Genomic DNA, 27,191 nt, shown 5'->3' on the forward strand with positions numbered 1-27,191 from the left:
TATCATCCCCAGATCTAGGTGAGTGCAACTTGCATCATCTCCAGATTGGGTGAGTATGACTCACATCATCTCCAGATCTAGGTGAGTGCAACTTGCATCATCTCCAGATTGGGTGAGTATGATTCCCATCTTCCCCAGATATAAATGAGCGCAACTTCCATCATCCCCAGATATAGGTGAGTGCAACTCCCACCATCACCAGATCTAGGTGGGTGCAATTCCCATCATCCCCAGATATAGGTGAATGCAATTCCTATCATCCCCATAGGTGAATGCAGCTGTCATCATCCCCAGATTTGGTGAGTATGACTCACATCATCCCAAGATCTAGGTGAGTGCAATTCCCATCATCCCCATAACCATGTCTTCTCCTTGTCAGCTTTCCCTTCAATTTTGTCAAGCTGTCAGCTCTAGTTTGTAGTGTGGTTTTCTTGTACCGATTCTTTGTCTGCTGTGCTTTGTGGAGTTTCTGATTTTTGACTTCAATCAAAGCAGGTTCTTCCCTTTGCTTGACATCTTCTGCCAGGGCATGTTCTTCTTCTTTGACTGCTTGGTTTACTTGTAAGAGTCCTCTGACCCCTGATCTTCTAGGCAGATATAGCCGGTCAACATCACTGCGAGGGTGCATTATTATTATTATTATTTTAAAAGCTGGAATTGAATGATTCATCTTTTCTCATAGCAAGGGCTCTTCTTCTCTTGGGTCTGGCGGGATTGTGACTTTTCTGTTTGGCACCGAATCCTTTCAAAGCTGCTGTTTTGTGAGCCTTTGAGGTCTGTTCAGAAACTCCCCTTCTTTCCTTTGGAGATTTTTTGTCTCCTTTTGCATCCTTTCACCGGAGGAGGGCAGCATCCCCACAGAGGCACATTTTGCAAAAAAAGGAGGAAAATAAAATAGCAGCTTTTGCATCCACATTATTTTCCTTTTGCACCTGAGACATGAAGAACTATAATTTGGAGTTCAAGTGGATTGATATGCACGTTGGAAGAATCCTTTCCGAAATGGGTATCACTATCCGCGTCTTCCTGCTGAACAGAAACACTGAATACGGGAATAATGGTAAAGGTAAAGGTTTTCACCCAACATTGAGTCTAGTTGTGTCCAACTCTGGGGGTTGGTGCTCATCTCTATGTCTAAGCCAAAGAGCCGGCGTTGTCCATAGACACTTCATAGGTCATGATAGCATTGAGCAATATTACCTTCCTGCCGGAGCAGTATCTATTAATCTACTCACATTTTCATGTTTTCGAACTGCTAGGTTGGCAGAAGCTGGGGCTAACGGCGGGAGCTCACCCACTCCCTGGATTCATTGTCTGTAGACATCTCGAACGTCATGTGGCTGGCATGACTGTATGGAGCGCCATTATCTTCCTGCCAGAGCGGTACCTATTGATATACTCACATTTGCAGGTTTTCGAACTGCTAGGTTGGCAGAAGCTGGGGCTAACGGCAGGAGCTCACTCCACTCCCTGGATTCATTTGTCTGTAGATGTCTCCAACGTCATGTGGCTGGGATGATTGCATGGAGTGCCGTTACCTTCCCGCCAGAGCGGTACCTACTGATTTACTCACATTTTCATGTTTCCGAACTGCTAGGTTGGCAGAAGCTGGGGCTAACAGCGGGAGCTCACCCCACTCCCCAGATTCGAACCACTAAACTTATATATAAACTTTATATTCCTGAAGGAATATAAAGGCAATAAATAAATAAATATATTTTAAATTGTATGCTGGTGCTTGTATGCTGTAAGCCTCTGAGTCTCCTGCAGGAGAGATAAAGCAGGGTATAAATAATAATAATAATAATAATAATAATAATAATAATAATAATACTGCCCCCAATTTCAATCTCTGAGTTTCTGGTATGACAGTCACTTAAAATTTAGTAAAGCATCTCTTCTTCTCTGGAGGTCCAACCGAGGCTGGATGGACATCTGTCAGGAGGGCTTTGATTGTGCCTTCCTATTCGGCAGAATGGGACAGGGGTATAACTGCATTCGATGGGTCTACACTGACTATACATCCCAGTCTCTACAACTCCTAGGAATCGTAAATTCTCCCTAAGCCTCTCTCTCTTTCTAGTATGTTCAGTTGCTGTGTGTTATAAGAAAGGGTAGGAAAGGGTTAAGGGAGAGGCAGTGGGCGGGGTCATGCAAATGGAGAGAGAAAGGAACGCTGGGATGTACTCGCTGTAAGATGCAATGTCCTGGGAGGGAGTGATTTGGTGGCTCCTCAGCACTGGAAAGGGTTAAGGGAGAGGCAGTGGGCGGGGTCATGCAAATGCAGAGAGAAAGAAAAGCTGGAATGTGCTCACTGTAACCTGAAATGTCATGGGAGGGAGTAACTTGGTGGCTCCTCAGCACTGGGAACTATAGTTTATGGAGGCCGGAGGCTGTCTCTGTGACCCGTGCCACATACAAACATACAGATTTTTATATTTTTATAATGTGTATCGATAGCTTTTTCAACCCCTTGAACTGGGCCCAGCGGGTTTTGCAGGAGGCAGCTATCAGTTTGTTCCCATTAAAAATCGCGAGCCCTAATGGGCAGGAAGCTTTATTTGCAGCTTTCAAGGCAACGTTTGATATTCCTGAAGACGACTTAAGATTAAACGAAAGATTTATGTTAATGCCGGGGATTAAAAGAATTTTAATCGCATGCATAAAGATGTAAATGTGCCGCGATGCAGGGCCCCCCGCTCCCCCCTTTCCCCCGCCGACGAATGTGCCAACAGGGAGCCGCACGAGATGGAAGGGAATGTATTCATATCCCGCGAATGGCAACATCTGGCTTCATTTTGAACTCATGTGTTCATTAAATACGAGCCGCCTCCCGTCGGCGCACCCTTGAACTCGTGCTTTAGTGGAGGGAAAAGCCTCCCCACCAATGTTTCCAGAAGGCAACTGGAAACTAGAGGTGTGCGCTGTATTTGTTTCATTTGTCTGTTCGTTTAGTATCGTCCATCCAATAACAATAGTTACTCTGGGACCCTAAGCTGAGCCTGAGAGAGGTCTGTTAATAATGGGTGTTAATAATATTAATAACAATAGTTATTCTGGGACCCTAAGCTGAGCCTGAGAGAGGTCTGCTTCCCCATGACAGCTGATATGTGCCAATGGGTGTTAATAATAATATTAATATTAATAACAATGGTTATTCTGGCACCCTAAGCTGAGCCTGAGAGAGGTCTACTACCCCATGACATCTGATGTGTGCCAATGGGTGTTAATAATAATATTAATAACAATAGTCTGGGATCCTAAGCTCAGTCTGGGAGAGGGGTGCTTCTCCATGACATCTGATGTGTGCCAATGGGTGTTAATATTAATATTAATAACAACAGTAAATCTGGGACCACAAGCTGAGTCTGAGAGAGAAGTGCTTCCCCGTGACAGCTGATGTGTACCAGTGGGTGTTAATAATAATATTAATATTTATAACAATAATTTCTATGGGACCCTAAGCTGGGCCTGAGAGAGGTCTGCTTCCCCATGACAGCTGATGTGTACCAATGGATGTTAATAATAATATTAATATTAATAATGATAGTTACTCTGGGACCCTAAGCTGAGCCCGAGAGAGGTCTGCTTCCCCATGACAGCTGATGTGTGCCAATGGGTGTTAATATTAATATTAATAACGATAGTTACTCTGGGATCCTAAGCTGAGCCTGAGAGAGGTCTGCTTCCCCATGACAGCTGATGTGTGCCAATGGGTGTTAATATTAATATTAATAACGATAGTTACTCTGGGATCCTAAGCTGAGCCTGAGAGAGGTCTGCTTCCCCATGACAGCTGATGTGTGCCAATGGGGGTCAATAATAATATTAATATTAATAAAAATTATTATTCTGGGACCCTAAGCTGAGCCTGAGAGAGGAGTGCTTCCCCATGACATCTGCTGTGTGCCAATGGGTGTTAATAATAATAATATTAATAACAATAGTTACTCTGGGACCCTAAACTGAGTCTGAGAGAGGTCTGCTTTCCCATGTCATCTGATGTGTGCCAATGGGTGTCAATAATAATATTAATATTAATAAAAATTATTATTCTGGGACCCTAAGCTGGGCCTGAGAGAGGTCTGCTTCCCCACAACAACCATATTCTGCAAAATCCTCAACCGCCTCACTTACCGTAAGAAAGGTTGTTAATATCTCTTCTTCCTTTTCTCCTCCCACGACGCAATGCAAACATACACTGGTGATATAAGAAAACAAAAGAAACCGTGTGCTTTATTGGGAGCCCTGCCTTCGGAAGTCTAAATGCTGCAAATGTCGAGGTCACAGGGCACCAGGAATGGTCATTTGCTGGAGACAACAAACATGTTGCATGGATCCTAATTGTACATCCTGTTCTGTTTTGTCGCCTGGGATATTTCATTTAAAGGCATGGACAATTCACACATTTATTGTACCAACTTTGCAGTTCTAAGAGTAATTTGATTGTCTATGATGTTTCGAACTGATCTTTTAAAAAATGGAATGGATTGTGCCGCAAGGCTGGGATTCACTTGCTGCCTTTGGAAAACGTGAGGATTGGATGTGCTTCCCAGATTGTGCCAGAAATTGTCCCAAATGTGGAACTTAATTCAGACATTGCAAATCTAGTATCCACTTCATCACATAACTTAAATCAGAGTTTTCAGAGTGTTGCTCTTTATTTAGGTTTTTCCTTAATCCCTCCTTATTATCCAAGATTTTCCCTTATCCAACACTTTTATTTTTCAGTGACTGGTTTTTTTGGGGGGGGGGAGGGGGGACACCAAAATTTCCGTTCGCCTACACTTGAAAATTACCTTGGACCTGCTCTGATTCTACCACAAGGCTGGGATTCACTCGCTGCCTTTAGAAAACGTGAGGATCAAATGTGCTTCCCAAGTTGTGCCAGTAATTGTCCTGAATGTGGAGCTTAACTCAGACATTGCAAGTCTATATGCGTTTGAGGTTGGGTCTGTTGCCCCCAAATCTATTTTTGGCGGCCTCGGACCCATTCGCCTTCCAAGAAAATAGATCGCAGGGTGTTCCCTCCAACTGTTGAACATCTCAAAGTGACTTCTGGACATTTCAACATATTGACATTTCCAACAGTCTATGGGGCATCACAAGGGTTAGTTAAAGGCTGAAAACCAGCCCCACAACCCACCATGGCTGCCCACTCCAAACTTTGGGAATTGTAGTTGGATGACAACAACACTGCAATTTCCCATCTTTCCAAATGCCATTCCCCCCACTGCCTTTGGGAAGAAAGAGACAGCAAATGGCGTATACCCATGATATACGGACGCTGCGATCTTATTTGCAACGGCAGTATACACACTGCATAGGAGCGGCTCCACCAGGATCTTGCACCGGTGGCCCCGCACTCACTGAGTGTCAATACAAGTCTTCAAAGGGCTTGGAGTAATTAAACATGAGATAATCCATATAGTAGAAATCGTAACTACGCTGCCGCTGAGACGGGGAGAGTTGCTGGAAATACTGTCTCGTGATCTGCGTGGTGGTCCGCTCCTCGTCGGAGTGCCGGTCCTTAAACCGCGGGAAAGTCAAGTTCTGGGGGGCTTTGACCAAATGCAGGAAGAAGTTGGCGTCCTCCTCCATGGTTTCAAACCTCCCGATGAAGTCGTAGTCGATGACGCACGGGCTGCAGAGGCGGTTGACGTGCTCCCAGTGGATGTCCATCCCCACCGGCCGGTGCACGTCCAGCAGGTACTGGATGAACTCGGGGAAGGTGACCCCGGAACCCGTCCGAAGGGCCTCCTTGGTGGCGTTGGCCCGGTACTTGGACACGATGGGCCGGCCAAAGACGGGGTGGTAGTAGTTGTTGGGGTGCTCGAACTTGTCCCGGAAGGCCGAGACCAGCTTCTCGAAGGGTTCGCGGACGAAGAGCATCTTGGTGTACGTGCTCAGCCGGTGGTTGATGCCCTTGCGGTCGAAGCCGTCCAAGCGCTTCAGGTAGTTCCCGTAATGGACGGTGTTGTGCTGGATGGCGCTGGTGGAGGAGGCCAAGCCGTTGAGGACCATCAAGACCCGCTTCCAGTTGGAGCAGCCGGCCTTGGGCACCTCGCAGTACAGCACCCGGTACTTGTCCTCCACGAAGATGCGGGAGACGTGGTAGGGCGTCACGATGCGCTTGCTGTTGCTCTTGTACTTGGAGCAGGTGTCCTTCATGATCCGCTTGCGCTCCCGTTGCGTCTGGTAGAGGTTCTTCCACCGGACGTCATCCTCGGCCTCCTCCGTCTTCAGCACGGTCTCGTTGACCGCCAGCCGGACGGGGCTCTTCTTGAGGACGAATCTCCGCCGGCGTTTGTGCATCCGAGGGAAACGATGTCCCCAGCCTTTCCTCGGAAGGCCTTTCGCCACAACCGGGTTCGGATGCTTCTGAAGTCGGCGCTGCTGCTGCATGGTCGGCAACGAAGGCCTCGGCGGCCCGGCCGGGAATCCGTCATCCGCCTTGGCGTGCGCCTTCCCCTCCCGATAGCGGCCGGGTGAGCAGTCCTAATGGGAGGAAAGGACCGAAAAATTACTAAATGAGGCCGCATTCATCACGGCCGACAGCTTGTAGGGTCTGATGGCACCAGCGATTTGTCCCATTTTAGCTCAGCCTAAGCGAGGAGCGGAAAGCGTTGTCTTGCAATGCCGCCACCGTAATGATTTCTCATTTAAAAAAAACACTTGCTCCAAAGCTAAACACCCATCTAAATGATCAGCTTGAAGACTCAGCAAGAAAATAGTTGGATTTCTTTTTAAAAGGATACATTCCGGGGCCCACCTGAGAACCCCAATGGGTCAGTGAGGTTAATCTATCTACATTCAGACCTGTCTCAGGCACACAAGAGTTCTCTCTCCTACCCTGGACATCATTCCACAGGTGTGTGTACACACACACACACACACATATATATATACACCCCGCTTGCCAAATGTATGTATGTATTTATTTATTTGTGACATTTATAACCCGCCCTTCTCACCCTGAAGGGGACTCAGGGAGGATTAGAAATTATATGCACATACAATATGTTATATTATTAGCATAGCACAACATAAGTATTATATATTATTGTACTATAACACTATGCTGCAATATTATTAGTAATATTACATGTAATATACAATATAACATTATAATAGTACAGTAGAGTCTCACTTATCCAACATAAACGGGCTGGCAGAACGTTGGATAAGCAAATATGTTGGATAATAAGGAGGGATTAAGGAAAAGCCTATTAAACATCAAATTAGGTTATGATTTTACAAAGTAAACACCAAAACATCATGTTATACAACAAATTTGACACAAAAAGCAGTTCAATACGCAGTAATGTTATGTAGTAATTACTGTATTTACGAATTTAGCACCAAAATATCACGACGTATTGAAAACATTGACTACAAAAATGCGTTGGATAATCCAGAACGTTGGATAAGCGAGTGTTGGATAAGTGAGACTCTACTGTTTATATATATATATATATATATATATATATATATATATATATATAATGATGTCTAGGGTGGGAGAAAAAACTCGGGTGTGAATGTTGCAATTGGCCACCTTGATTAGCGTTGAATAGCCTTGCAGCTTCAAAGCCTGTCTGATTCCTGCCTGGGTGAATTCTTTGTTGGGAGGTGTTAGCTGGCCCTGATTGTCTGGAATTACACTGAGAAGCCATTGAAATCCACAAGCATGTGGACAATTTCAACAGAAAGGAGGAAACCATGAAAATGAACCCAATCTGCTCCCAGTATTTAAAAAAAACCCTCTAAAATCAAAGCAGTAAATAAGGAACAACACTCTGAAAACAGGGGAATTCCAGGCATGAAACAACCAGGGCCAGCTAACACCTCCCAACAAAGGATTCCCACAGACAGGAAGCAGACAGGCTTTGAGGCTGCATGGCCATTCAGTGCTAATCAAGGTGGCCAATTGCTACATTCAGACCTGTCTCAGGCACACAAGAGTTCTTTCTCCTATATATATATATATATATATATATATATATATATATATATATATAGCAGCATAGTGGTATAGTACAATATAATAATATATAATGCTTATATTGTGCTGTACTAATAATATAATATATTGTATGTATATATAACTTGTAATCCTCCCTATATATATATATATATATATATAGGGAGGATTACAAGTTATATATACATACAATATATTATATTATTAGTACAGCACAATATAAGCATTATATATTATTATATTGTACTATACCACTATGCTGCAATATTATTAGTAATATTACATGTAATATATAATATAACATTATAATAGCATATTATTATATTGTATTACATTACGATATTATTATCAATATTATATGTCTATACATACAATATATTATATTATTAGTACAGCACAATATAAGCATTATATATTATTATATTGTACTATACCACTATGCTGCAATATTATTAGTAATATTACATGTAATATATAATATAACATTATAATAGCGTGTTATTATTATATTGTATTACATTACAATATTATTATCAATATTATAGGTCTATACATACAATATATTGTATTATTAGTACAGCACAATATAAGCATTATATATTATTATATTGTACTATACCACTATGCTGCAATATTATTAGTAATATTACATGTAATATATAATATAACATTATAATAGCGTGTTATTATTATATTGTATTACATTATAATATTATTATCAATATTATATGTCTATACATACAATATATTATATTATTAGTACAGCACAATATAAGCATTATATATTATTATATTGTACTATACCACTATGCTGCAATATTATTAGTAATATTACATGTAATATATAATATAACATTATAATAGCGTGTTATTATTATATTGTATTACATTACAATATTATTATCAATATTATAGGTCTATACATACAATATATTATATTATTAGTATAGCATAGTATTAGTAGAGGCGGGGTATAAAAATAAAGTTGTTATTATTATTATTATTATTATTATTATTATTATTATTATTATTATTATATTGTTATATTGACACAGGAGACATGGTGGGATGGTGTCTTCCTGCCCCCCCCCCTTCACTCTGGCCCCAACAGACCTCAGAACCTCAGAGGACGCCTGCCATAGATGTGGGCGAAACGTCAGGAGAGAATGCTTCTGGAACATGGCCATACAGCCTGGAAAACTCACAGCAACCCAATGCTAAGGAGAGATTGTGCACAAGAGATGCACCGCTAGGTGGCGGAATTCCACCAAGATTGAAAGAAAATAGGATTTTCTTCTTCTTATTCGTCAAGTTTTGATACCAAATGTGGCTCTGACAAAGTGCCTCAGATTTATCTGGCCTAATAAAGTACTGAAGAACCACGTTCCAATAGTTTCACAAATGGAGGCAATGCAATTGAGAGTATTTGTGGCCTGGAAACAGCAACCTGGGGCGCTTTAGCTGCCATGGCGCAATGCTATGGAATCCCAGGAACTGTAGTTCTCTTTGACTTGTGAATCTCCATCTCCTGTGATTCCATGGCAGTCAAATTGCCTTCATTCTACCACGTTGATGCTCCATCTTTGACCACGATGCCACAAACCTGCCATCATACCCATGTTTGGCAATGCAGACCAGACAGGAGGGCAGGGAAACTTACTTTTTTGGGCGGCTGAGACTCCACGTGATATCTCATTCCTAAAAGAAGGAGACAAGAAAAGAGCGTTAGCACCAGTCAGAATGACAACAACGAAGTGTAGTTGTGCATTGACACTCCACATTGGCACCCCTCTTCATCTCCCCGTTTCCAGTTCTCGTTTACAACGGACAAGGTGCTGGGTTGACTGAGCATGCTCTGTTTTTCTCAACACAGGATCCAAGAGGCTGGACATTAGTGATGTGCATTTGTATGGAATCGCTGTTCGCTTTGTTTAGTTTCATGCATTTTGTCTCAGTTTTGCATTTGTCCCAGTTTCTGAAAATGGGGCGACTATATGAATAGAATTTTCGTCTCGCTTACAAAAAAAAACCCAAAAATTTTTGGAGATCATTTTGACCCCTTTTAGCCCACCAATTTTTAAAACATTTGGGTCTTCCCCAGTGTACTATTGTTATTAATATTAATATTATTATTAACACCCATTGGCACACATCAGCTGTCATGGGGAAGCAGACCTCTCTCAGACTCAGCTTAGGGTCCCAGAGTAACTATCGTTATTAATATTAATATTATTAACACCCATTGGCACACATCAGATGTCATAGGGAAGCAGACTTCTCTCAGACTCAGCTTTGGATCCCAGAGTAACTATTGTTATTAATATTATTTATACCCATTGGCACACATCAGCTGTCATGGGGAAGCGGGCCTCTCTCAGGCTCAGCTTAGGGTCCCAGAGTAACTATTGTTATTAATATTAATATTAACACCCATTGGCACACATCAGCTGTCACGGGGAAGCAGACCTCTCCCAGACGCAGTTTAGGGTCCCAGAGTGACTATTGTTATTAATATTATTATTAACACCCATTGGCACACATCAGATGTCATGGGGAAGCAGGCCTCTCCCAGACTCAACTTATGGTCCCAGAGTAACTTGTTATTAATATTAATGTTATTATTAACACCCATTGGCACATATCAGCTGTCATGGAAAAGCAGGCCTCTCTCAGAATCAGCTTAGGGTCCCAGAGTAACTATAGTTATTAATATTAATAATATTATTAACACCCATTGGTACACATCAGCTGTCATGGGGAAGCAGACCTCTCTCAGACTCAGCTTAGGGTCCCAGAGTAACTATCGTTATGAATATGAATATTATTATTAACACCCATTGATACACATTAGCTGTCATGGGGAAGCAGACCTCTCTCAGACTCAGCTTAGGGTCCCAGAGTAACTATTGTTATTAATATTAATATTATTGGGTTGTTGTATGTTTTCCGGGCTGTATGGCCATGTTCTAGAAGTATTCTCTCCTGACGTTTCGCCCACATCTGTGGCAGGCATCCTCAGAGGTTGGGAGGATGTTTGCCACAGATGTGGGCGAAACATCAAGAGAGAATCCTTCTAGAACATGGCCATACAGCCCGGAAAACATACAACAACCCTGTGATCCTGGCCATGAAAGCCTTCGACAACACATTAATATGATTATTAACGCCCAATAGTACACATCAGTTGTCATGGTGAAGCAGACCCCTCTCATGCTCAGCTTAGGGTCCCAGAGTAACTACTGCTATTAATATTAATATTATTATTAAGCGGCTGCGGGGAAAAAGGAAGGGGCCTGAGGCTGTTAGGAATTGTGGGAGTTGAAGTCCAAAACACCCGGAGGGACAAAGTTTGCCCATGCCTGATCTAGATCCTTTAAAACAACTATATGGTCAACTTCTGCTAGAAGCTGACCATAGAGTCATACTGGAAAACATAGAGATTTATCAAAAGAAAACTACAATTCTATGGTGAATTTCTGGGGAAGGTTGTGTGCCATATGTGTAACCCAAATTCTGCAACATGAACTGAATGTGGCCATTCAACGTTGTGCTGAAATGTCCCGATAGTGAGCTCAACAGGTGTAAGAAAGCGACACTTCCCAGCTGAGCCATGAGACCCCCCCCCTCCCAATCAGAAACCCTAAAACACAACAACGGGAACATGCGTGAAACATTTCTCCATCAGACAGCCAAGAGTGCTCAGATCCTTAGGAGCCAATTCGGATTCTCTGCAGTTCATACAAATGAAGTATGCATGACTGCCGTTGCGTGTGCATTATGAAATCCGACGGGCTCTTTCGTGCCCCCACTTTTGAAAGGAGGATCGCACCCACTTGTCACTGTCATCGCTGCCTGGGAACGCTTCGGTTTAATTAATGGGGCTTTGCCATTTCTAGACAAGGAGAAATCGCAGGTCAACGCGGCGTTATGCAACCATCGCCGGCAGTGGGGGAGTCTGGCTGAGTCCCATCAGGTTAGCTTTTAATTGAGGAGTCTTTTTCTTGGGTTGTGCTCAGTGCTTTTCAGTGGAAAGAGGAGGGAAAATTGCACTGTCTTTCCTGTATTCAAAGCTGGAATATCGTAGCAGATATTCAGGGGGTCCGCTTCCATGTTTGGACTAATCACTACTGGAACAAATCACTACTGACCAAGAGATCATGAGCTCAAAGCCCATGTCGGGTTAAGCCCCCGGCCATTAATAGCCTAGCTCACTGTTGAATCCTATACAGAAATATATTCCAGGTCCCAGAGCTAGATTAAAAGCACCAGAGTTAAGATACCACTCTTTCTGGGAGCCTTTGTCCTTATATCTTTCATGGAGACTTGGATTAAAAGCACCAGAGTTAAGATACCACTCTTTCTGGGATTCTTTCTCCTTATATCTTTTATTAAGACCTGGATTAAAAGCATCAGAGTTAAGATACCACTCTTTCTGGGATCCTTTGTCCTTATATCCTTCATTGAGACCTGGATTAAAGGCACCAAAGATATCACTCTTTCTGGATCCTTTTTCCTTATATCTTTCATTGAGATCTAGATTAAAGGCACCAGAGTTACGATACCACTCTTTCTGGGATCCTTTGTCCTTATATCCTTCATTGAGACCTGGATTAAAGGCACCAAAGATATCACTCTTTCTGGATCCCTTTTCCTTATATTTTTCATTAAGACCTGGATTAAAAGCACCAGAGTTAAGATACCACTCTTTCTGGATCCTTTGTCATATTTTTCATGGAGACCTGGATTAACAGCACCAGAGTTAAGATACCACTCTTTCTGGATCCCTTTTCCTTATATCTTTCATTGAGATCTAGATTAAAGGCACCAGAGTTACGATGCCACTCTTTCTGGGATCCTTTGTCCTTATATCTTTCATGGAGACCTGGATTAAAAGCACCAGAGTTAAGATACCACTCTTTCTGGGATGCTTTCTCATAACTTTCATAAGATTCATTAAGTTTCAAAGATAAAAATCACAGCAGGGAGGAGTCCGCTTTGGAATGCAACTTGGGAATGGCAATGTGATCTGTTGCTTGTTGTCTTCCATACCCCATGCCCAACACTGACTATCCAATTTCCAATCACAAAATATAACAATGAAGCTCCATTTGCTGGAGTGAGAAATCCAGCTCCTTGAGACAATGGTGCCGTTGTCAAGTGGATCGAACAGGCAGATATAGTATGAATGGGATGTCGTTGGTTGCAATCGATGGCTAAATCGCTTGAGTAACCTTCAAGACACAAACATTGAAGCGAGTGACTTCTTTTAAGCCTTTCTACTTGGCTCTCATCCTAGCAGATCAATCATCTTGGACCTGAAGAGCCCTACATTGAAGGTCCAGAACCTCCATAGAAAGGTCTCACTTTGGCAGGGTTGAAGTGGCTCGTTCTGCACGCAACATCCCCATCTTCCGCAAAGACAGGTGCTTGTTGTCAAATGTGACAGGAGGGCTTTCGGGACGCATTCCCCGAATTGTAGAGTATTAATTCCACGCTCAGAAGGAAGCAACCCGTCATTTGAGCAATTTCCCTCCCACTGTGTTACAAATGTTACAAAATTCAGGCTTTTGTAACATTTCCTGCAATTTGGACTCATTTCGTTCGGAATGAGTTCCGAATGGCAAAGTTTCTCTTCTCTATGGGATTCTTTTTAGCTGCATTTCGCATGGCTCGAGAAGACACATTTGTGACCAATTTGTGTGTGTGTTCTCTTTCAACCCATCAAATGGGTTCTATCCTTCTATCCTTAGATTTTTCCATAGAAAGGAAATTGCATTACTATATTTCTTTGGTTCTAAAATGCCACTGATTGTAAGGTGCACATTACATCTATATATATAAAAGAGTGATGGCATCACGGCGACCCACAAAACAACAAAACTACAGGCCCCCCAACCTCGAAATTTGACGACACAACCCATCATCCACGGCTCTAGGTTGATACAACAAAAAGAAAAGAAAAATAAAGTCCTAATTAGAGAGAGAGGAATAATTGCTTTTATCCAATTGCTGCCAGTTAGAAGGCTAAGCTCCTCCAACTTGGTCTCCTAGCAACCCAATAAAAAATAATAAAAAACACTAAAAAAAATTATTAAAAACACTAAAAAATTAATACAATAAAATACCATAATAACAAAAAATAACTAAAAATTATACAAGAAAATAATAAAATATAATAAATAAAAAGATAACTTACAATAAAATTAATTAAAAAAATACAAATAACGTCAAATAAAAATTACACAACAATTTTTAACCAATACCACCACCACTTTGCCACAGCAACGCGTGGCTGGGCACAGCTAGTATATATATATATTTGTGTGTGTATACATATATATATGGTACCTGTAATCCTAAGGGATTTGGGAGTAATTGACAGTGATTTAGGGGAGATGTAGTTCACCAACCTCCGGAGAACATTGTGAACCCAAATTTTCTATGGATCGGGACCAAATTTGTCACAAATATTTGATACACCCAAATCTGAATACTGCTGGGATTGGGAGGGGTTGTCATTTGGGAGGTGTAGTTGCTATGATTTATAGTTTGCCATGTGTTTCCAAAAAGGAAGAGAAGGACCGGCAGAGAGATCTTTGACTTTTCCTGCCGAAAGGGTTCCTAAGATCATCAGAAACATTGAGAAACGTTGCTCTGTTTATTATTTGAAGTGCTTTGTTATGTTTCTCAGGCATTGAATGTTTGCCGACCTTTTTGTCTTACACCGTCATTAGTCCCTTTTGGGAGATAGGGCGGGATAGAAATAAAGTATTCGTATCATCATTATAATTATTATTATTAGGTGACTAGCTGTGTCCGGCCACGCATTGCTGTGGTGTAGTCTTAAGTGGGGTTTTCTTTGTGGCATTCAAAGGGTTCTCCTAGGTATGAAGCAGCCAGGCTTTGAAGCTGCAAGGCTATGCAACGGTATTCAAGTTGGGTAGCAATGGAATCCCCTAGGTATGAAGCAGCCAGGCTTTGAAGCTGCAAGGCTATTCAACGGTATTCAAGTTGGGTAGCAATGGAATCCCCTAGGTAGGAAGCAGCCAGGCTTTGAAGCTGCAAGGCTATTCAACGGCATTCAAGTTGGGTAGCAATGGAATCCCCTAGGTAGGAAGCAGCCAGGCTTTGAAGCTGCAAGGCTATTCAACGGTATTCAAGTTGGGTAGCAATGGAATCCCCTAGGTATGAAGCAGCCAGGCTTTGAAGCTGCAAGGCTATTCAATGGCATTCAAGTTGGGTAGCAATGGAATCCCCTAGGTAGGAAGCAGCCAGGCTTTGAAGCTGCAAGGCTATGCAATGGTATTCAAGTTGGGTAGCAATGGAATCCCCTAGGTATGAAGCAGCCAGGCTTTGAAGCTGCAAGGCTATGCAACGGTATTCAAGTTGGGTAGCAATGGAATCCCCTAGGTATGAAGCAGCCAGGCTTTGAAGCTGCAAGGCTATTCAACGGCATTCAAGTTGGGTAGCAATGGAATCCCCTAGGTATGAAGCAGCCAGGCTTTGAAGCTGCAAGGTCACTCCCTGGAAAAGGATGAGTATTGTGGCCAAGTTTGGTGTGATTTGGCCCAGTGGTTTTGTTGTTAACTCGGTCTTAGTTATGCACATTACATTTTTATATATACATATATATAAGAAAGAAGGGGAGGAGAAAGGGAGGAGAAGAAGGAGAAGTGGCCAAAGGCACCTGGGCCTTGATGTCCCCCTTGATGTCACCCAAATGGTCTCTTTCCAAGGCATCGGTTGCCTATCCATTTGGCCACCAGTGCCAAGCCTTCCATCTCCATTGCTCTTGCTCAAATTGGGGGAAACACTCCCATCCACTTGCTGCGCCCAGAGGAGATTTCTCAGCCCTTGGCCCGAACACCGGGAAACAGCTTTGATTAACATCCAACACCAGGCTTCCTTTTGGGGGTGAAAGTGGGGGGCACCTGTCAGTGATTTCTTGCCAAATGAGTCCTCAGCTCTGCCGATAAGAGAAACCTGAGCTCCGTCCCAATCTTGTTGCCGGAGAGGAAATTAATGGGGTGAAGCCGGGAAGGTTAATAGACCAGAGAGGCCTTGTGCCCCGGCATGCGCCGAACATGCTCTCTTGGCTTTCGGTGCCACTTCGAGTGGCCGGTGGTGACATTTCCACCCGGAAAGAGACCCACTGTGGTGTTTCCACAGAATGATAAACATACCTGGCCTCTCTGTGGAAAGGTGTATCCATGGATTTGATACATTGCAAAGCATGCACGCATCTGGGTTGCTGTGAGTTTTCCGGGCTATATGTTCCATGTTCCAGAAGCATTCTCTCCTGACGTTTCGCCCACATCTATGGCAGGCATCCTCAGAGGTTGGGAGGTCTGTTGGGAAGTAGCCAAGTGGGGTTTATATATCAGTAGAAAATCCAGGGGGAGAGAAAAAGCTCTTGTCTGTTGGAGGCAAGTGTGAATGTTGCCATTGGCCAGCTTGATTAGCATTGAATGGCCTAATAATAATAATAATAATAATAATAATAATAATAATAATAATAATAATAATAATATAAGGAGAAGACCTGGCTCTGGCTCACGAATGGGACCCTGAAGAAGGAGACAGAAGGCCTGATCCTTGCAGCCCAGGAGCAAGACATCAGGACAAAGGCAATTAAGGCCAAGATTGAAAAATCAGCTGATGACCCAAAATGCAGATTGTGCAAGGAAACCGACGAAACCATTGATCATATCCTCAGCTGCTGTCAGAAAATCGCACAGACAGACTACAAACAGAGGCACAACTCTGTGGCCCAAATGAATCCAGACTGACAAAGTTCTGGAACAACAGACATCACAGTTGTGGAAAAGAACAAGGTTTGGATCATTGATGTCTCCATCCCAGGTGACAGTCGCATAGACGAAAAACAACAGGAAAAACTCAGCCGCTATCAGGACCTCAAGATTGAACTTCAAAGACTCTGGCAGAAACCAGTGCAGGTGGTCCCGGTGGTGATGGGCACACTGGGTGCCGTGCCAAAAGATCTCAGCCGGCATTTGGAAACAATAGACATTGACAAAATCACCATCTGCCAACTGCAAAAGGCCACCCTACTGGGATCTGCACACATCATCAGAAAATATATCACACAGTCCTAGACACTTGGGAAGTGTTCGACTTGTGGTTTTGCGAAACGAAATCCAGCATATCTATCTTGTTTGCTGTGCCATACAACGTCGTTGTGTTGATAATAATAATAATAATAATAATAATAATAATAACAACAACAACAACAACAACAACAACAACAACAAAGGGACTCGGGGCGGCTTACATGGGGCCAAGCCCAGGCTAAACAGACAATGTAAAAACACAACAGTAAAACAAATCAATCAACAATAAAATAAATAAATAAACTAATAAAGTCGCATAAAATAGACATACTTGATAAAATCCTGGGATGGCTCCCCCATTAGCATTGAATGGCCTTGCAGATTCAAAGCCTGGCTGTTTCCTACCTGGGGGACTCCTTTGTTGGGAGGGTGGGAGACAGAAAGAACTCTTGTCTGTTGGAGGCGAGTGTGAACGTTGCCATTGGCCAGCTCGATGAGCATGGAATGGCCTTGCAGCTTCAAAGTCTGGCTGCTTCCTGCCTGGGAGAATTCCAAACATGAAACAATCAAGGCCAGCTAACACCTCCCAACAAAGGATCCCCCCAGGCAGAGAGCAGCCAAGTTTTGAAGCTGCAAGGCTATTCAATGCTAATCAAGGTGGTCAATGGCAACATTCACACTTGCCTCAAGCAGACAAAAATTATTTCCACAGGGATATATATAAACCCCACTTGCCTAGTTTTCCAACAGACTGCACACCTCGGAGGATGCCTGCCATAGTTGTGAGTGAAACATCAAGAGAGAATGCTTCTGGAACATGGCCAGACAGCCTGGAAAACTCACAGCAATGCAGAGATTCCGGCCATGAAAGCCTTCGACAACACATGCATGTATCCTTCATGCCATTGCACAAAAAGGTGAGCTCGGCGTATTTGGTTTTTTGGGGTTTTTTTGGCAACAGTCCCCTTTCAAGGCGCTCAATGAGAGAGTGATTTATTAACAATTTCTATACGCATTTCAATCTTCTCTATATGCATTTCAACCCATCGTTCTCCAACCAACCTGTGATAATAATAATAATAATAATAATAATAATAATAATAATAATAATAACAACTTTATTTTTATACCCCGCCCCATCTCCCCGAAGGGACTCGGGGCGGCTCACATGGGGCCAGGCCCGATAAAACAAACAAAACAGTAACAAAGCAATAAAACAATTATCCCAGTAAAAAACATCAACATCAATAAAAACAATCATTAAAATCAACAAGCAGGATACAGTGTTAAAAACAGGAGACTAATTCGTAGATCCCAGGCAAAGTGCAGAGTGTTACGAAATGGGAAAAGGAAATTTCACAGTTGGACGATATGTCAAGAAGAAAGAGACAACCCATAAAGACATAACAAAACAATGCGTGACTTTTACACGGCGGTGCAATGATTATTATATTTGTATGTTGCCTGTGGCTTGTAGGGATCTGCTTGAAATTTAACTACAGAGGTTTCCAAAGCAGAGAGTCTTGCAAAAAACAAGAAATATGTGCATTAAAGTTGGAGGATGGGAGTGAAGTGTATTGGGATTGCCAGATATCATTAACAACAAGGCTGAAGGCAACAGGGTCTTGGAGGAATTTTATAAAAGTTGGAAAGACGTGTTATTTTGCCTACTTTTGTTCTAAAGTGTGTATATATATATATTTATATGTATAGGAATTGCTTATTTGCAATTGATCCGAAGCTTATTTGACTCTTCATTCTTCCTTCTCCTGCATTGCAAACATTTCTTTTGCTTTCCACTCCCTTTCTCATTTCGCCCGTCTTGCGAAAAGGGAAATGAGGCTTTCTCCCCCCGACATATATATATGTGTGTGTATAAAAATACAATTCTAGGATTAGTAATGGCACATTGCAAGCTTCAAAATTAGAAGAGGGATTAATCTACCCCGGTCTGCAATTACGGTGCGAGGAAGCCGGGCTCCTGCGGCTGAAATCACGGCTCGTGAAGGAGACAAACAGCAAGAAGGAGAGGCTGCCACTCGAAGCGGATGAAGTGCGAAACTGAGACGAATTTGGAGCCGTTTGGTGCCAGTCAAAGGCCTTTCCAGCATTCAGGCAAACTTTTCATGTGCTCGCCTTTGCTTTCCTCTGAGGCTGAGAGAGTGTGACTTGCCCAAGGCCATCCCAAAGGGTTCTGTTCTCCTGATTCAAGACTCAAGCCATGCGCTCTTGTTAGGAGACTTCAAGCTGACTTTGGAGGGCTCTACATTGTAGAATTAATACAGTTCGATACCACTTTAACTCTGCTATGGAATCCTTGGATTTGGAGTTGGGTGAGGCACCAGTGCTCATTGGCAGAGGATGCTAAAGACTTTATGAAACAGCAACTCCCAAGGCTAAAGGTCTTATAAAACCACAATTCCCAAGGCTAAAGGCCTTATAAAACTACAACTCCCGAGTCTAAAGGCCTTATAAAACTACAATTCCCAAGGCTAAAGGCCTTATAAAACTACAACTCCCGAGTCTAAAGGCCTTATAAAACTACAATTCCCAAGGCTAAAGGCCTTATAAAACTACAACTCTCAAAGCTAAAGGCCTCATGAAAATAAAACTTCCAAATCTAAAGACTGTATGAAATGACAGCTCTCAAGTCTAAAGGCCTTATCAAACTACAACTCCTGAGTCTAAAGACCTTATAAACTACAACTCCCAAGTCTAAGGGCCTTATAAAATGACAACTCCCAAGGCTAAAGGCCTTGTAAAACTACAACTCCCAAATCTAAAGACTGTATAAAACTACAACTCCCAAGGCTAGAGACCTTATAGAACCATAACTCCCATGGCAAAAGACCTTATAAAACTACAACTTCTAAGGCTAAAGACCTTATAAAATGACAACTCCCAAGGCTAAAGGCCTTATAAAACTACAACTCCCAAGGCTAAAGACCATATAAAACTACAACTTCTTTCCAAAATCTCCAAAGAACTACAGACTAGTCCCAAAAGGAGCAAACCATTGTTCATTTTAGATATTATTCAACTTTAGATATTATTTTTAAAAGGATACATAAGCACGTTGACATTGAAGAAGATGAGAATGATGATTTAATAATAAATTATATATACGTTTTTAAGGTTTTATAATGTGTTTTAACGATGTTATTAATATATCTGTTACTGTTTTGTTTTTATGATTGCATTCAGGGCATTAAATTTTGCCAATTTTTGTAAGCCGCCCTGAGTCCCTTCGGGTGAGAAGGGCGGGATATAAATGTTGTAAATAAATAAATAAATGTATTAGTATTAATACATTTATTATTTCACTCTAGTCTTATTATTACTACATTTACTATTTTACTCTATTTATTATTACATGTATTATTTTCCTGTATTTATTATTCTTATTATTACATGTATTATTTTACTCTATTATTATTAAAAGGATACATAAGCACATTTACATTGAAGAAGATGCGAATAATGATTTGATCAGAGTTGGACAGTCTTATCATAAATTTGAGCTTGATGTAAATATTCAAAAACATTTAACCTACTGATGCCTCAATTAATGTAATTTTATTGCTATCTGTTTTTATTTCTGAAATTTACCATCCTCAGCTTATACTTGAGTCAATGGTTTCCCGTTTTTTTTTATGGTAAAATTAGGTGCCTCGGCTTATACTCGGGTCGGCTTATACTCGAGTATATGCGCTAATAAAAATAGAGTAAAATAATGTAATAGTAACAATAATAATAGAGTAAAATAACAAATGTAATAATAATAATTTATAGAGTAAAATAACAAAAGTAATAATACCAATAATAATAGAGAAAAATAAAAAAATGTACCATATATACTCGAGTATAAGCCAACCTGAATATAAGCCAACCAGGACCCTTACCCGAGTATAAGCTGAGGTCGGCTTTTTCAGTCTGAAAAAAGAGCTGAAAAACTCGGCTTATACTCAAGTAGATACGGTATGTATACCTCCCCAACGAAATGCTTTCACTTCCCACCTGTCACGGGAAAAATCATCCCGGAGACGCGACCGAGACGAAATGTCCCAAATGCCGTGTGTGCGGAGCCTTAATTAAAAGACTCCAAGGTGCTCCGTGCATGATGATCAGGACCTGGCTTGTTTACTTTCTGTTTGTGCTGATCCTCTTCGGCATCCCAATTAGGAGTGACATTTTCCTGGGCTTAATTGATATTCGCGGCAGCTCCTTCCTCGAGAGCCAAGCTGGGCCTCTCCCTGGCCCGGTCGGTCCGCCGAATGGTCCCCGTTGCTCGGAATCGCTTTAATTAGCATCATTAACGCTCAGGCTTTGTCAGCGCTTCCATACGGACAGATGTGAGCTTCCACACTTAACACTTTTCCGTTATTCTCCGCCGTCGTCATATTGAATATGTGGATAACATCCGTATCCGTGGGAAACACAGTATAACCTCCGTATCCGCGAGATACACAGTATAACCTCCGTATCTGTGGGATACACAGTATAACCTCCGTATCCGCGAGATACACAGTATAACCTCCGTATCCGCGGGATACACAGTATAACCTCCGTATCCGCGAGATACACAGTATAACCTCCGTATCTGTGGGATACACAGTATAACCTCCGTATCCGCGAGATACACAGTATAACCTCCGTATCCGCGGGATACACAGTATAACCTCCGTATCCGCGAGATACACAGTATAACCTCCGTATCCGCGGGATACACAGTATAACCTCCGTATCCGCGGGATACACAGTATAACCTCCGTATCCGCGGGATACACAGTATAACCTCCGTATCCGCGGGATACACAGTATAACCTCCGTATCCGCGAGATACACAGTATAACCTCCGTATCCGCGGGATACACAGTATAACCTCCGTATCCGCGAGATACACAGTATAACCTCCGTATCCGCGGGATACACAGTATAACCTCCGTATCCGCGGGATACACAGTATAACCTCCGTATCCGCGGGATACACAGTATAACCTCCGTATCCGCGGGATACACAGTATAACCTCCGTATCCGCGAGATACACAGTATAACCTCCGTATCCGCGGGATACACAGTATAACCTCCGTATCCGCGAGATACACAGTATAACCTCCGTATCCGCGGGATACACAGTATAACCTCCGTATCCGCGGGATACACAGTATAACCTCCGTATCCGCGGGATACACAGTATTACCTCCGTATCCGCGGGATACACAGTATAACCTCCGTATCCGCGGGATACACAGTATAACCTCCGTATCCGCGAGATACACAGTATAACCTCCGTATCCGCGGGATACACAGTATAACCTCCGTATCCGCGAGATACACAGTATAACCTCCGTATCCGCGGGATACACAGTATAACCTCCGTATCCGCGGGATACACAGTATAACCTCCGTATCCGCGGGATACACAGTATAACCTCCGTATCCGCGGGATACACAGTATAACCGCCGTATATGCGGGATACACAGTATAAACTCCGTATCCGCGGGATACACAGTATGACCTCCGTATCCGCGCGATACACAGTATAACCTCCGTATCCGCAGGATACACAGTATAACCTCCGTATCCGCGGGATACACAGTATGACCTCCGTATCCGCGCGATACACAGTATAACCTCCGTATTCGCAGGATACACAGTATAACCTCCGTATTCGCAGGATACACAGTATAACCTCCGTATCCGCGCGATACACAGTATAACCTCCGTATCCGCAGGATACACAGTATAACCTCCGTATCCGCGGGATACACAGTATGACCTCCGTATCCGCGCGATACACAGTATAACCTCCGTATCCGCAGGATACACAGTATAACCTCCGTATCCGCGGGATACACAGTATGACCTCCGTATCCGCGCGATACACAGTATAACCTCCGTATTCGCAGGATACACAGTATAACCTCCGTATTCGCAGGATACACAGTATAACCTCCGTATCCGCGCGATACACAGTATAACCTCCGTATCCGCAGGATACACAGTATAACCTCCGTATTCGCAGGATACACAGTATGACCTCCGTATCCGCGCGATACACAGTATAACCTCCGTATCCGCAGGATACACAGTATAACCTCCGTATCCGCGGGATACACAGTATGACCTCCGTATCCGCGCGATACACAGTATAACCTCCGTATCCGCAGGATACACAGTATAACCTCCGTATCCGCGGGATACACAGTATAATCTCCGTATTCGCAGGATACACAGTATAACCTCCGTATTCGCAGGATACACAGTATAACCTCTGTATCCGCGCGATACACAGTATGATCAAAGTTGGCCCATGCCTGACCTAGAAGACTTGTTTCTGCTCCTTGTGTTTGTACAGTCCCCAAGACACCTTTGCAAATCCCAGTGCCGGAGGAAGGAGAGCCAGTCAGATGCCATGATGCTTTGCATGTCAGGGCAGAGGGGAAGTGTGGATGATGGGATAGGAAGTTGAATCTATCATCCGTCGCCCTGACTGATTTGGTGAGTCAGTTCTCTCCGTCTGCTCACCCGAAGGACCACTTTATGCAGCAGCAAAGTGGCACCAACACGACAGCTCAGTCGTTGATATACTGCTGATCCCAGCAGGTCTAATTACTTTATTATACAAATATTTACAGTTGCTGAAAGCCATAGCTCTCCGGACATATAGTGCGTCTTCTCCGCTTTATCTGCACAAAAACAGGCACCTCCTGCATTCCTCAGTTTATGATGAAAGATCCGGCCAGACAGTTCAAAGGGAAGCCCTGACCTATTGGTCCTGCGGGCAAACAATCAAGCTGGCTTGTGCTTAACCCTTGCGCTGCTGGAATGTTCTGCCAGAAACACACAGTTGCAAACACCCAACAGCATAACTTGATATAAGATTTCACTTTAACAACAGAATACACTTAACATTGCAGGCGCCCAGAGGCAAGCCAGGCCGATCACTCTGGGTCTCCATCACCAGAGTGGCAGCGCTGGGCCTGGGTCTCCGAGGCATCGCCATCCCCGCTTCTCTTCCCTCCGCTTTTGCAAATGCCAGCCCTGACGTCTGGAAGACAGGCACCAAGCAGGTGCTTTTTGCCCGAGAGCTCTGTCCTTCGGTTCACCTAGGTTTTTGCACAGAGATGGGGCCGAAGGGGGTGGAAGGAAGGGAGGCGGAACCGGCCCCGTTGTGAAATATGGCCAGCCGGCACAGCAAGGGAATTTGGAGCCATCAGAGCTTTATGTTGAATAGATTTTTCCATTAGCCCTCTTGGACTGCATAATCACAGGGAGTATTTTATATGTCGGCACACATTTGCCGGTGAATAAGTCCAAGTGAAAGGTGCACAACTTTGGTATGTAACCTGCACAGCACTGGCAAGGCTGCCACTTTCGGAGGTGATCCCAAGGGGAATATGGGCAACACGGGAGCTCTGATGGCTGCACTTTGAGACCTTCCCCTGATATAGGAACTGAAGTATATATCTATCTATCTATATATAAAAAAGGGTAATGAAATTTCGGCCTAGGACAAAACAACAAAACTACACATTCCAGAAACACTAAACTTGGCAGCACAACCCTTCATCCAGGCCTCTATGTTCATACAACAAAAAGAAAAGAAAAATAAAGTCCTAATTAGAGGGAGAGGAATAATTGTTTTTATCCAATTGCTGCCAGTTAGAAGGCTAAGCTCCGCCCACTTGGTCTCCTAGCAACCCACTCAGCCCAGGGGACAGGCAGAGTTAGGCCTCACTTAGGCCTCTTCCACACTGCCTATAAAATACAGATTATCGGATTTTAACTGGATTATATGGCAGTGTAGACTCAAGGCCCTTCCACCCAGCTATATAACCCATTTATAATGGACTTAATGTCAGGGGAAAACCTTTACCCTTTACCTTAACTACCACCAATTCCTCAATACTTTATTTCCCATTCCACCATACTTCGCCACAGCAATGCGTGGCTGGGCACAGCTAGTCTATATATATAAAAGAGTGATGGCACCACGGCGACCCACAAAACAACAAAACTACAGGCCCCCCAACCTCGAAATTTGACAATACAACCCATCATCCACACCTCTAGGTTGATACAACAAAAAGAAAAGAAAAATAAAGTCCTAATTAGAGGGAGAGGAATGATTGCTTTTATCCAATTGCTGCCAGTTAGAAGGCTAAGCTCCTCCAACTTAGTCTCCTAGCAACCCAATAAAAAATAAAAAACACTAAAAATAATTAAAAACACTAAAAAATTAATACAATAAAATACTATAATAACAGAAAATAACTAAAAATAATACAAGAAAATAATAATATAATAAATAAAAAGATAACTTACAATAAAAATAATTTAAAAATACAAATAACGACAAATAAAAATTACACAACAATTTTTAACCAATACCACCACCACTTTGCCACAGCAACGCGTGGCCGGGCACAGCTAGTATATATATAAAAAGCTTCTGACCATTTTTACCTGGAGGTTAACAACAAAACTAAACAACCAAGAACCACGAAACGTGGCAACACAACCCAGAGTCTTCCCCGCTAGGTTCCGACAACAAAACCAAACATCTGTTCGAAATCCATGTCCCTCAAAATCCCCAAAAAAGAAAAAAACCAACTGCGCATGCCCGGAGCAGGCCACCCTTATCACTAACTTCTGCTTCCCTACTAGTCTGCGGCCTTTCTAACAATTCAGAGCCTTCAACATTTCCTTGGTCAGCCTGCATTTCTCAAACTCAAAACTCAAACTTTTAGTATTGGGAAAAGTTTTCAATTAGCAGTAATCGTGCCTCGGATTAACCTCATTGGCTACGATACTAAACGGCTAATGGCGAACTAACTTGAGTTAACTAAACGAATCGGACATAATGAAGTCTGACCCCGCTCCTCTTTCTAAACTACAATGTGAAAACAAGATAGTGGCTTATTTATAACTTTTATCTTATTCTTTCATTACAGACTTCACTTATTTGACTTGCTCCAATTATTCATAATCAAAGCCACGAATCGTTCCACGGTCGGTTGTCTTATTGCTCGGGAAATCCATAAACGGTTCAAACGACCCAACGTCTAAATTAATCCCTTTGGTCAGATAAGCTCGTTCGGTTCGCAAACGCTCAGATGCCGGCGCTGAATCATCTTGATTGTCTTTTCAATGGGACATACATGGCTTAAACTCTATTCGAGAAAGAGAGGGAGCTTTCAGGACCTTGGACAGGGCAGAAATATTGTTGGATAAATATATATACACAAATGAAAGGTCAGCTTGCTGTTTCATTCCGGCCTTCTTCTGAGGCCTCCCATCCGAGCGGCTGGGAGATATTGCCGGGGAGATGAAACGCTCCATTAACCGAGTGTGTACTTTTTCATGCAAAGCAATTGAATATGGCTTTCTTCTTAATGCCGCTCCTTATGGCCTCCAATGGGATATTGATTAAACCCCAGGGCTTTCTCCGGCCGCACGGAGCTCAGCAAGTGGCCACTTTGCCTCCATCTGTGGGATGCAAACTAATGGATATGAAGCCGTTACAGGATGACACTGAGCCATAGCTTTTTGGGGATCCCATAAGGTCATCTAGTCTAACCTTCCGTGATGCAGGAATAGAATCCGCACTAGAGCATCCTAGAGTTTTAAGGCATTCCGTGGCTCATAGGGGTCTATCCATTCCACTTGACCCCATCCAGTGCAAACTCCAAATGTGCTTTCCCAGTGGTTTCATATACAGTAGAGTCTCACTTATCCAGTACTCACTTATCCAACGCATTTCTGTAGTCAATGTTTTCAATGCATTGTAATATTTTGGTGCTAAATTCGTAAATAGAGTAATTACTACATAGCATTAATGTGTAATGAACTACTTTTTCTGTCAAATCTATATACAGTAGAGTCTCACTAATCCAAGCCTCGCTTATCCAAGCCTCTGGATAATCCAAGCCGTTTTTGTAGTCAATGTTTCCAATATATCGTGATATTTTGGTGCTAAATTCGTAAATACAGTAATTACAACATAACATTACTGCGTATTGAACTACTTTTTCTGTCAAATTTGTTGTATAACATGATGTTTTGGTGCTTAATTTGTAAAATCATAACCTAATTTGATGTTTAATAGGCTTTTCCTTGATCAGTCCTTAT

The 27,191-nt window shown here is 42.7% G+C and overlaps 1 protein-coding gene and 1 non-coding gene across 2 annotated transcripts in view; both read right to left on the bottom strand.

The window, feature by feature from the left end:
* Window positions 1-4,208: 4,208 nt before the first annotated feature.
* The window catches only part of chst8 (carbohydrate sulfotransferase 8), a 243,996-nt gene continuing 221,013 nt past the window's right edge, over window positions 4,209-27,191 (bottom strand). The window contains exons 3-4 of the mRNA XM_062961981.1: window positions 9,645-9,682; window positions 4,209-6,498 (exon numbers count right to left, since the gene is read on the bottom strand). Coding sequence (XP_062818051.1) covers window positions 5,377-6,498; window positions 9,645-9,682 — 1,160 coding nt within the window. The 3' untranslated portion in view covers window positions 4,209-5,376. The remainder of the gene's footprint in view (window positions 6,499-9,644; window positions 9,683-27,191) is intronic.
* Window positions 25,781-25,889, bottom strand: LOC134293697 (U4 spliceosomal RNA). The gene has a single exon (XR_010000658.1). It is a non-coding gene; the product is annotated as a U4 spliceosomal RNA (small nuclear RNA).

Source organism: Anolis carolinensis, unplaced genomic scaffold (assembly GCF_035594765.1).
Source record: "Anolis carolinensis isolate JA03-04 unplaced genomic scaffold, rAnoCar3.1.pri scaffold_9, whole genome shotgun sequence".
NCBI classification, from domain to species: domain Eukaryota; kingdom Metazoa; phylum Chordata; class Lepidosauria; order Squamata; family Dactyloidae; genus Anolis; species Anolis carolinensis.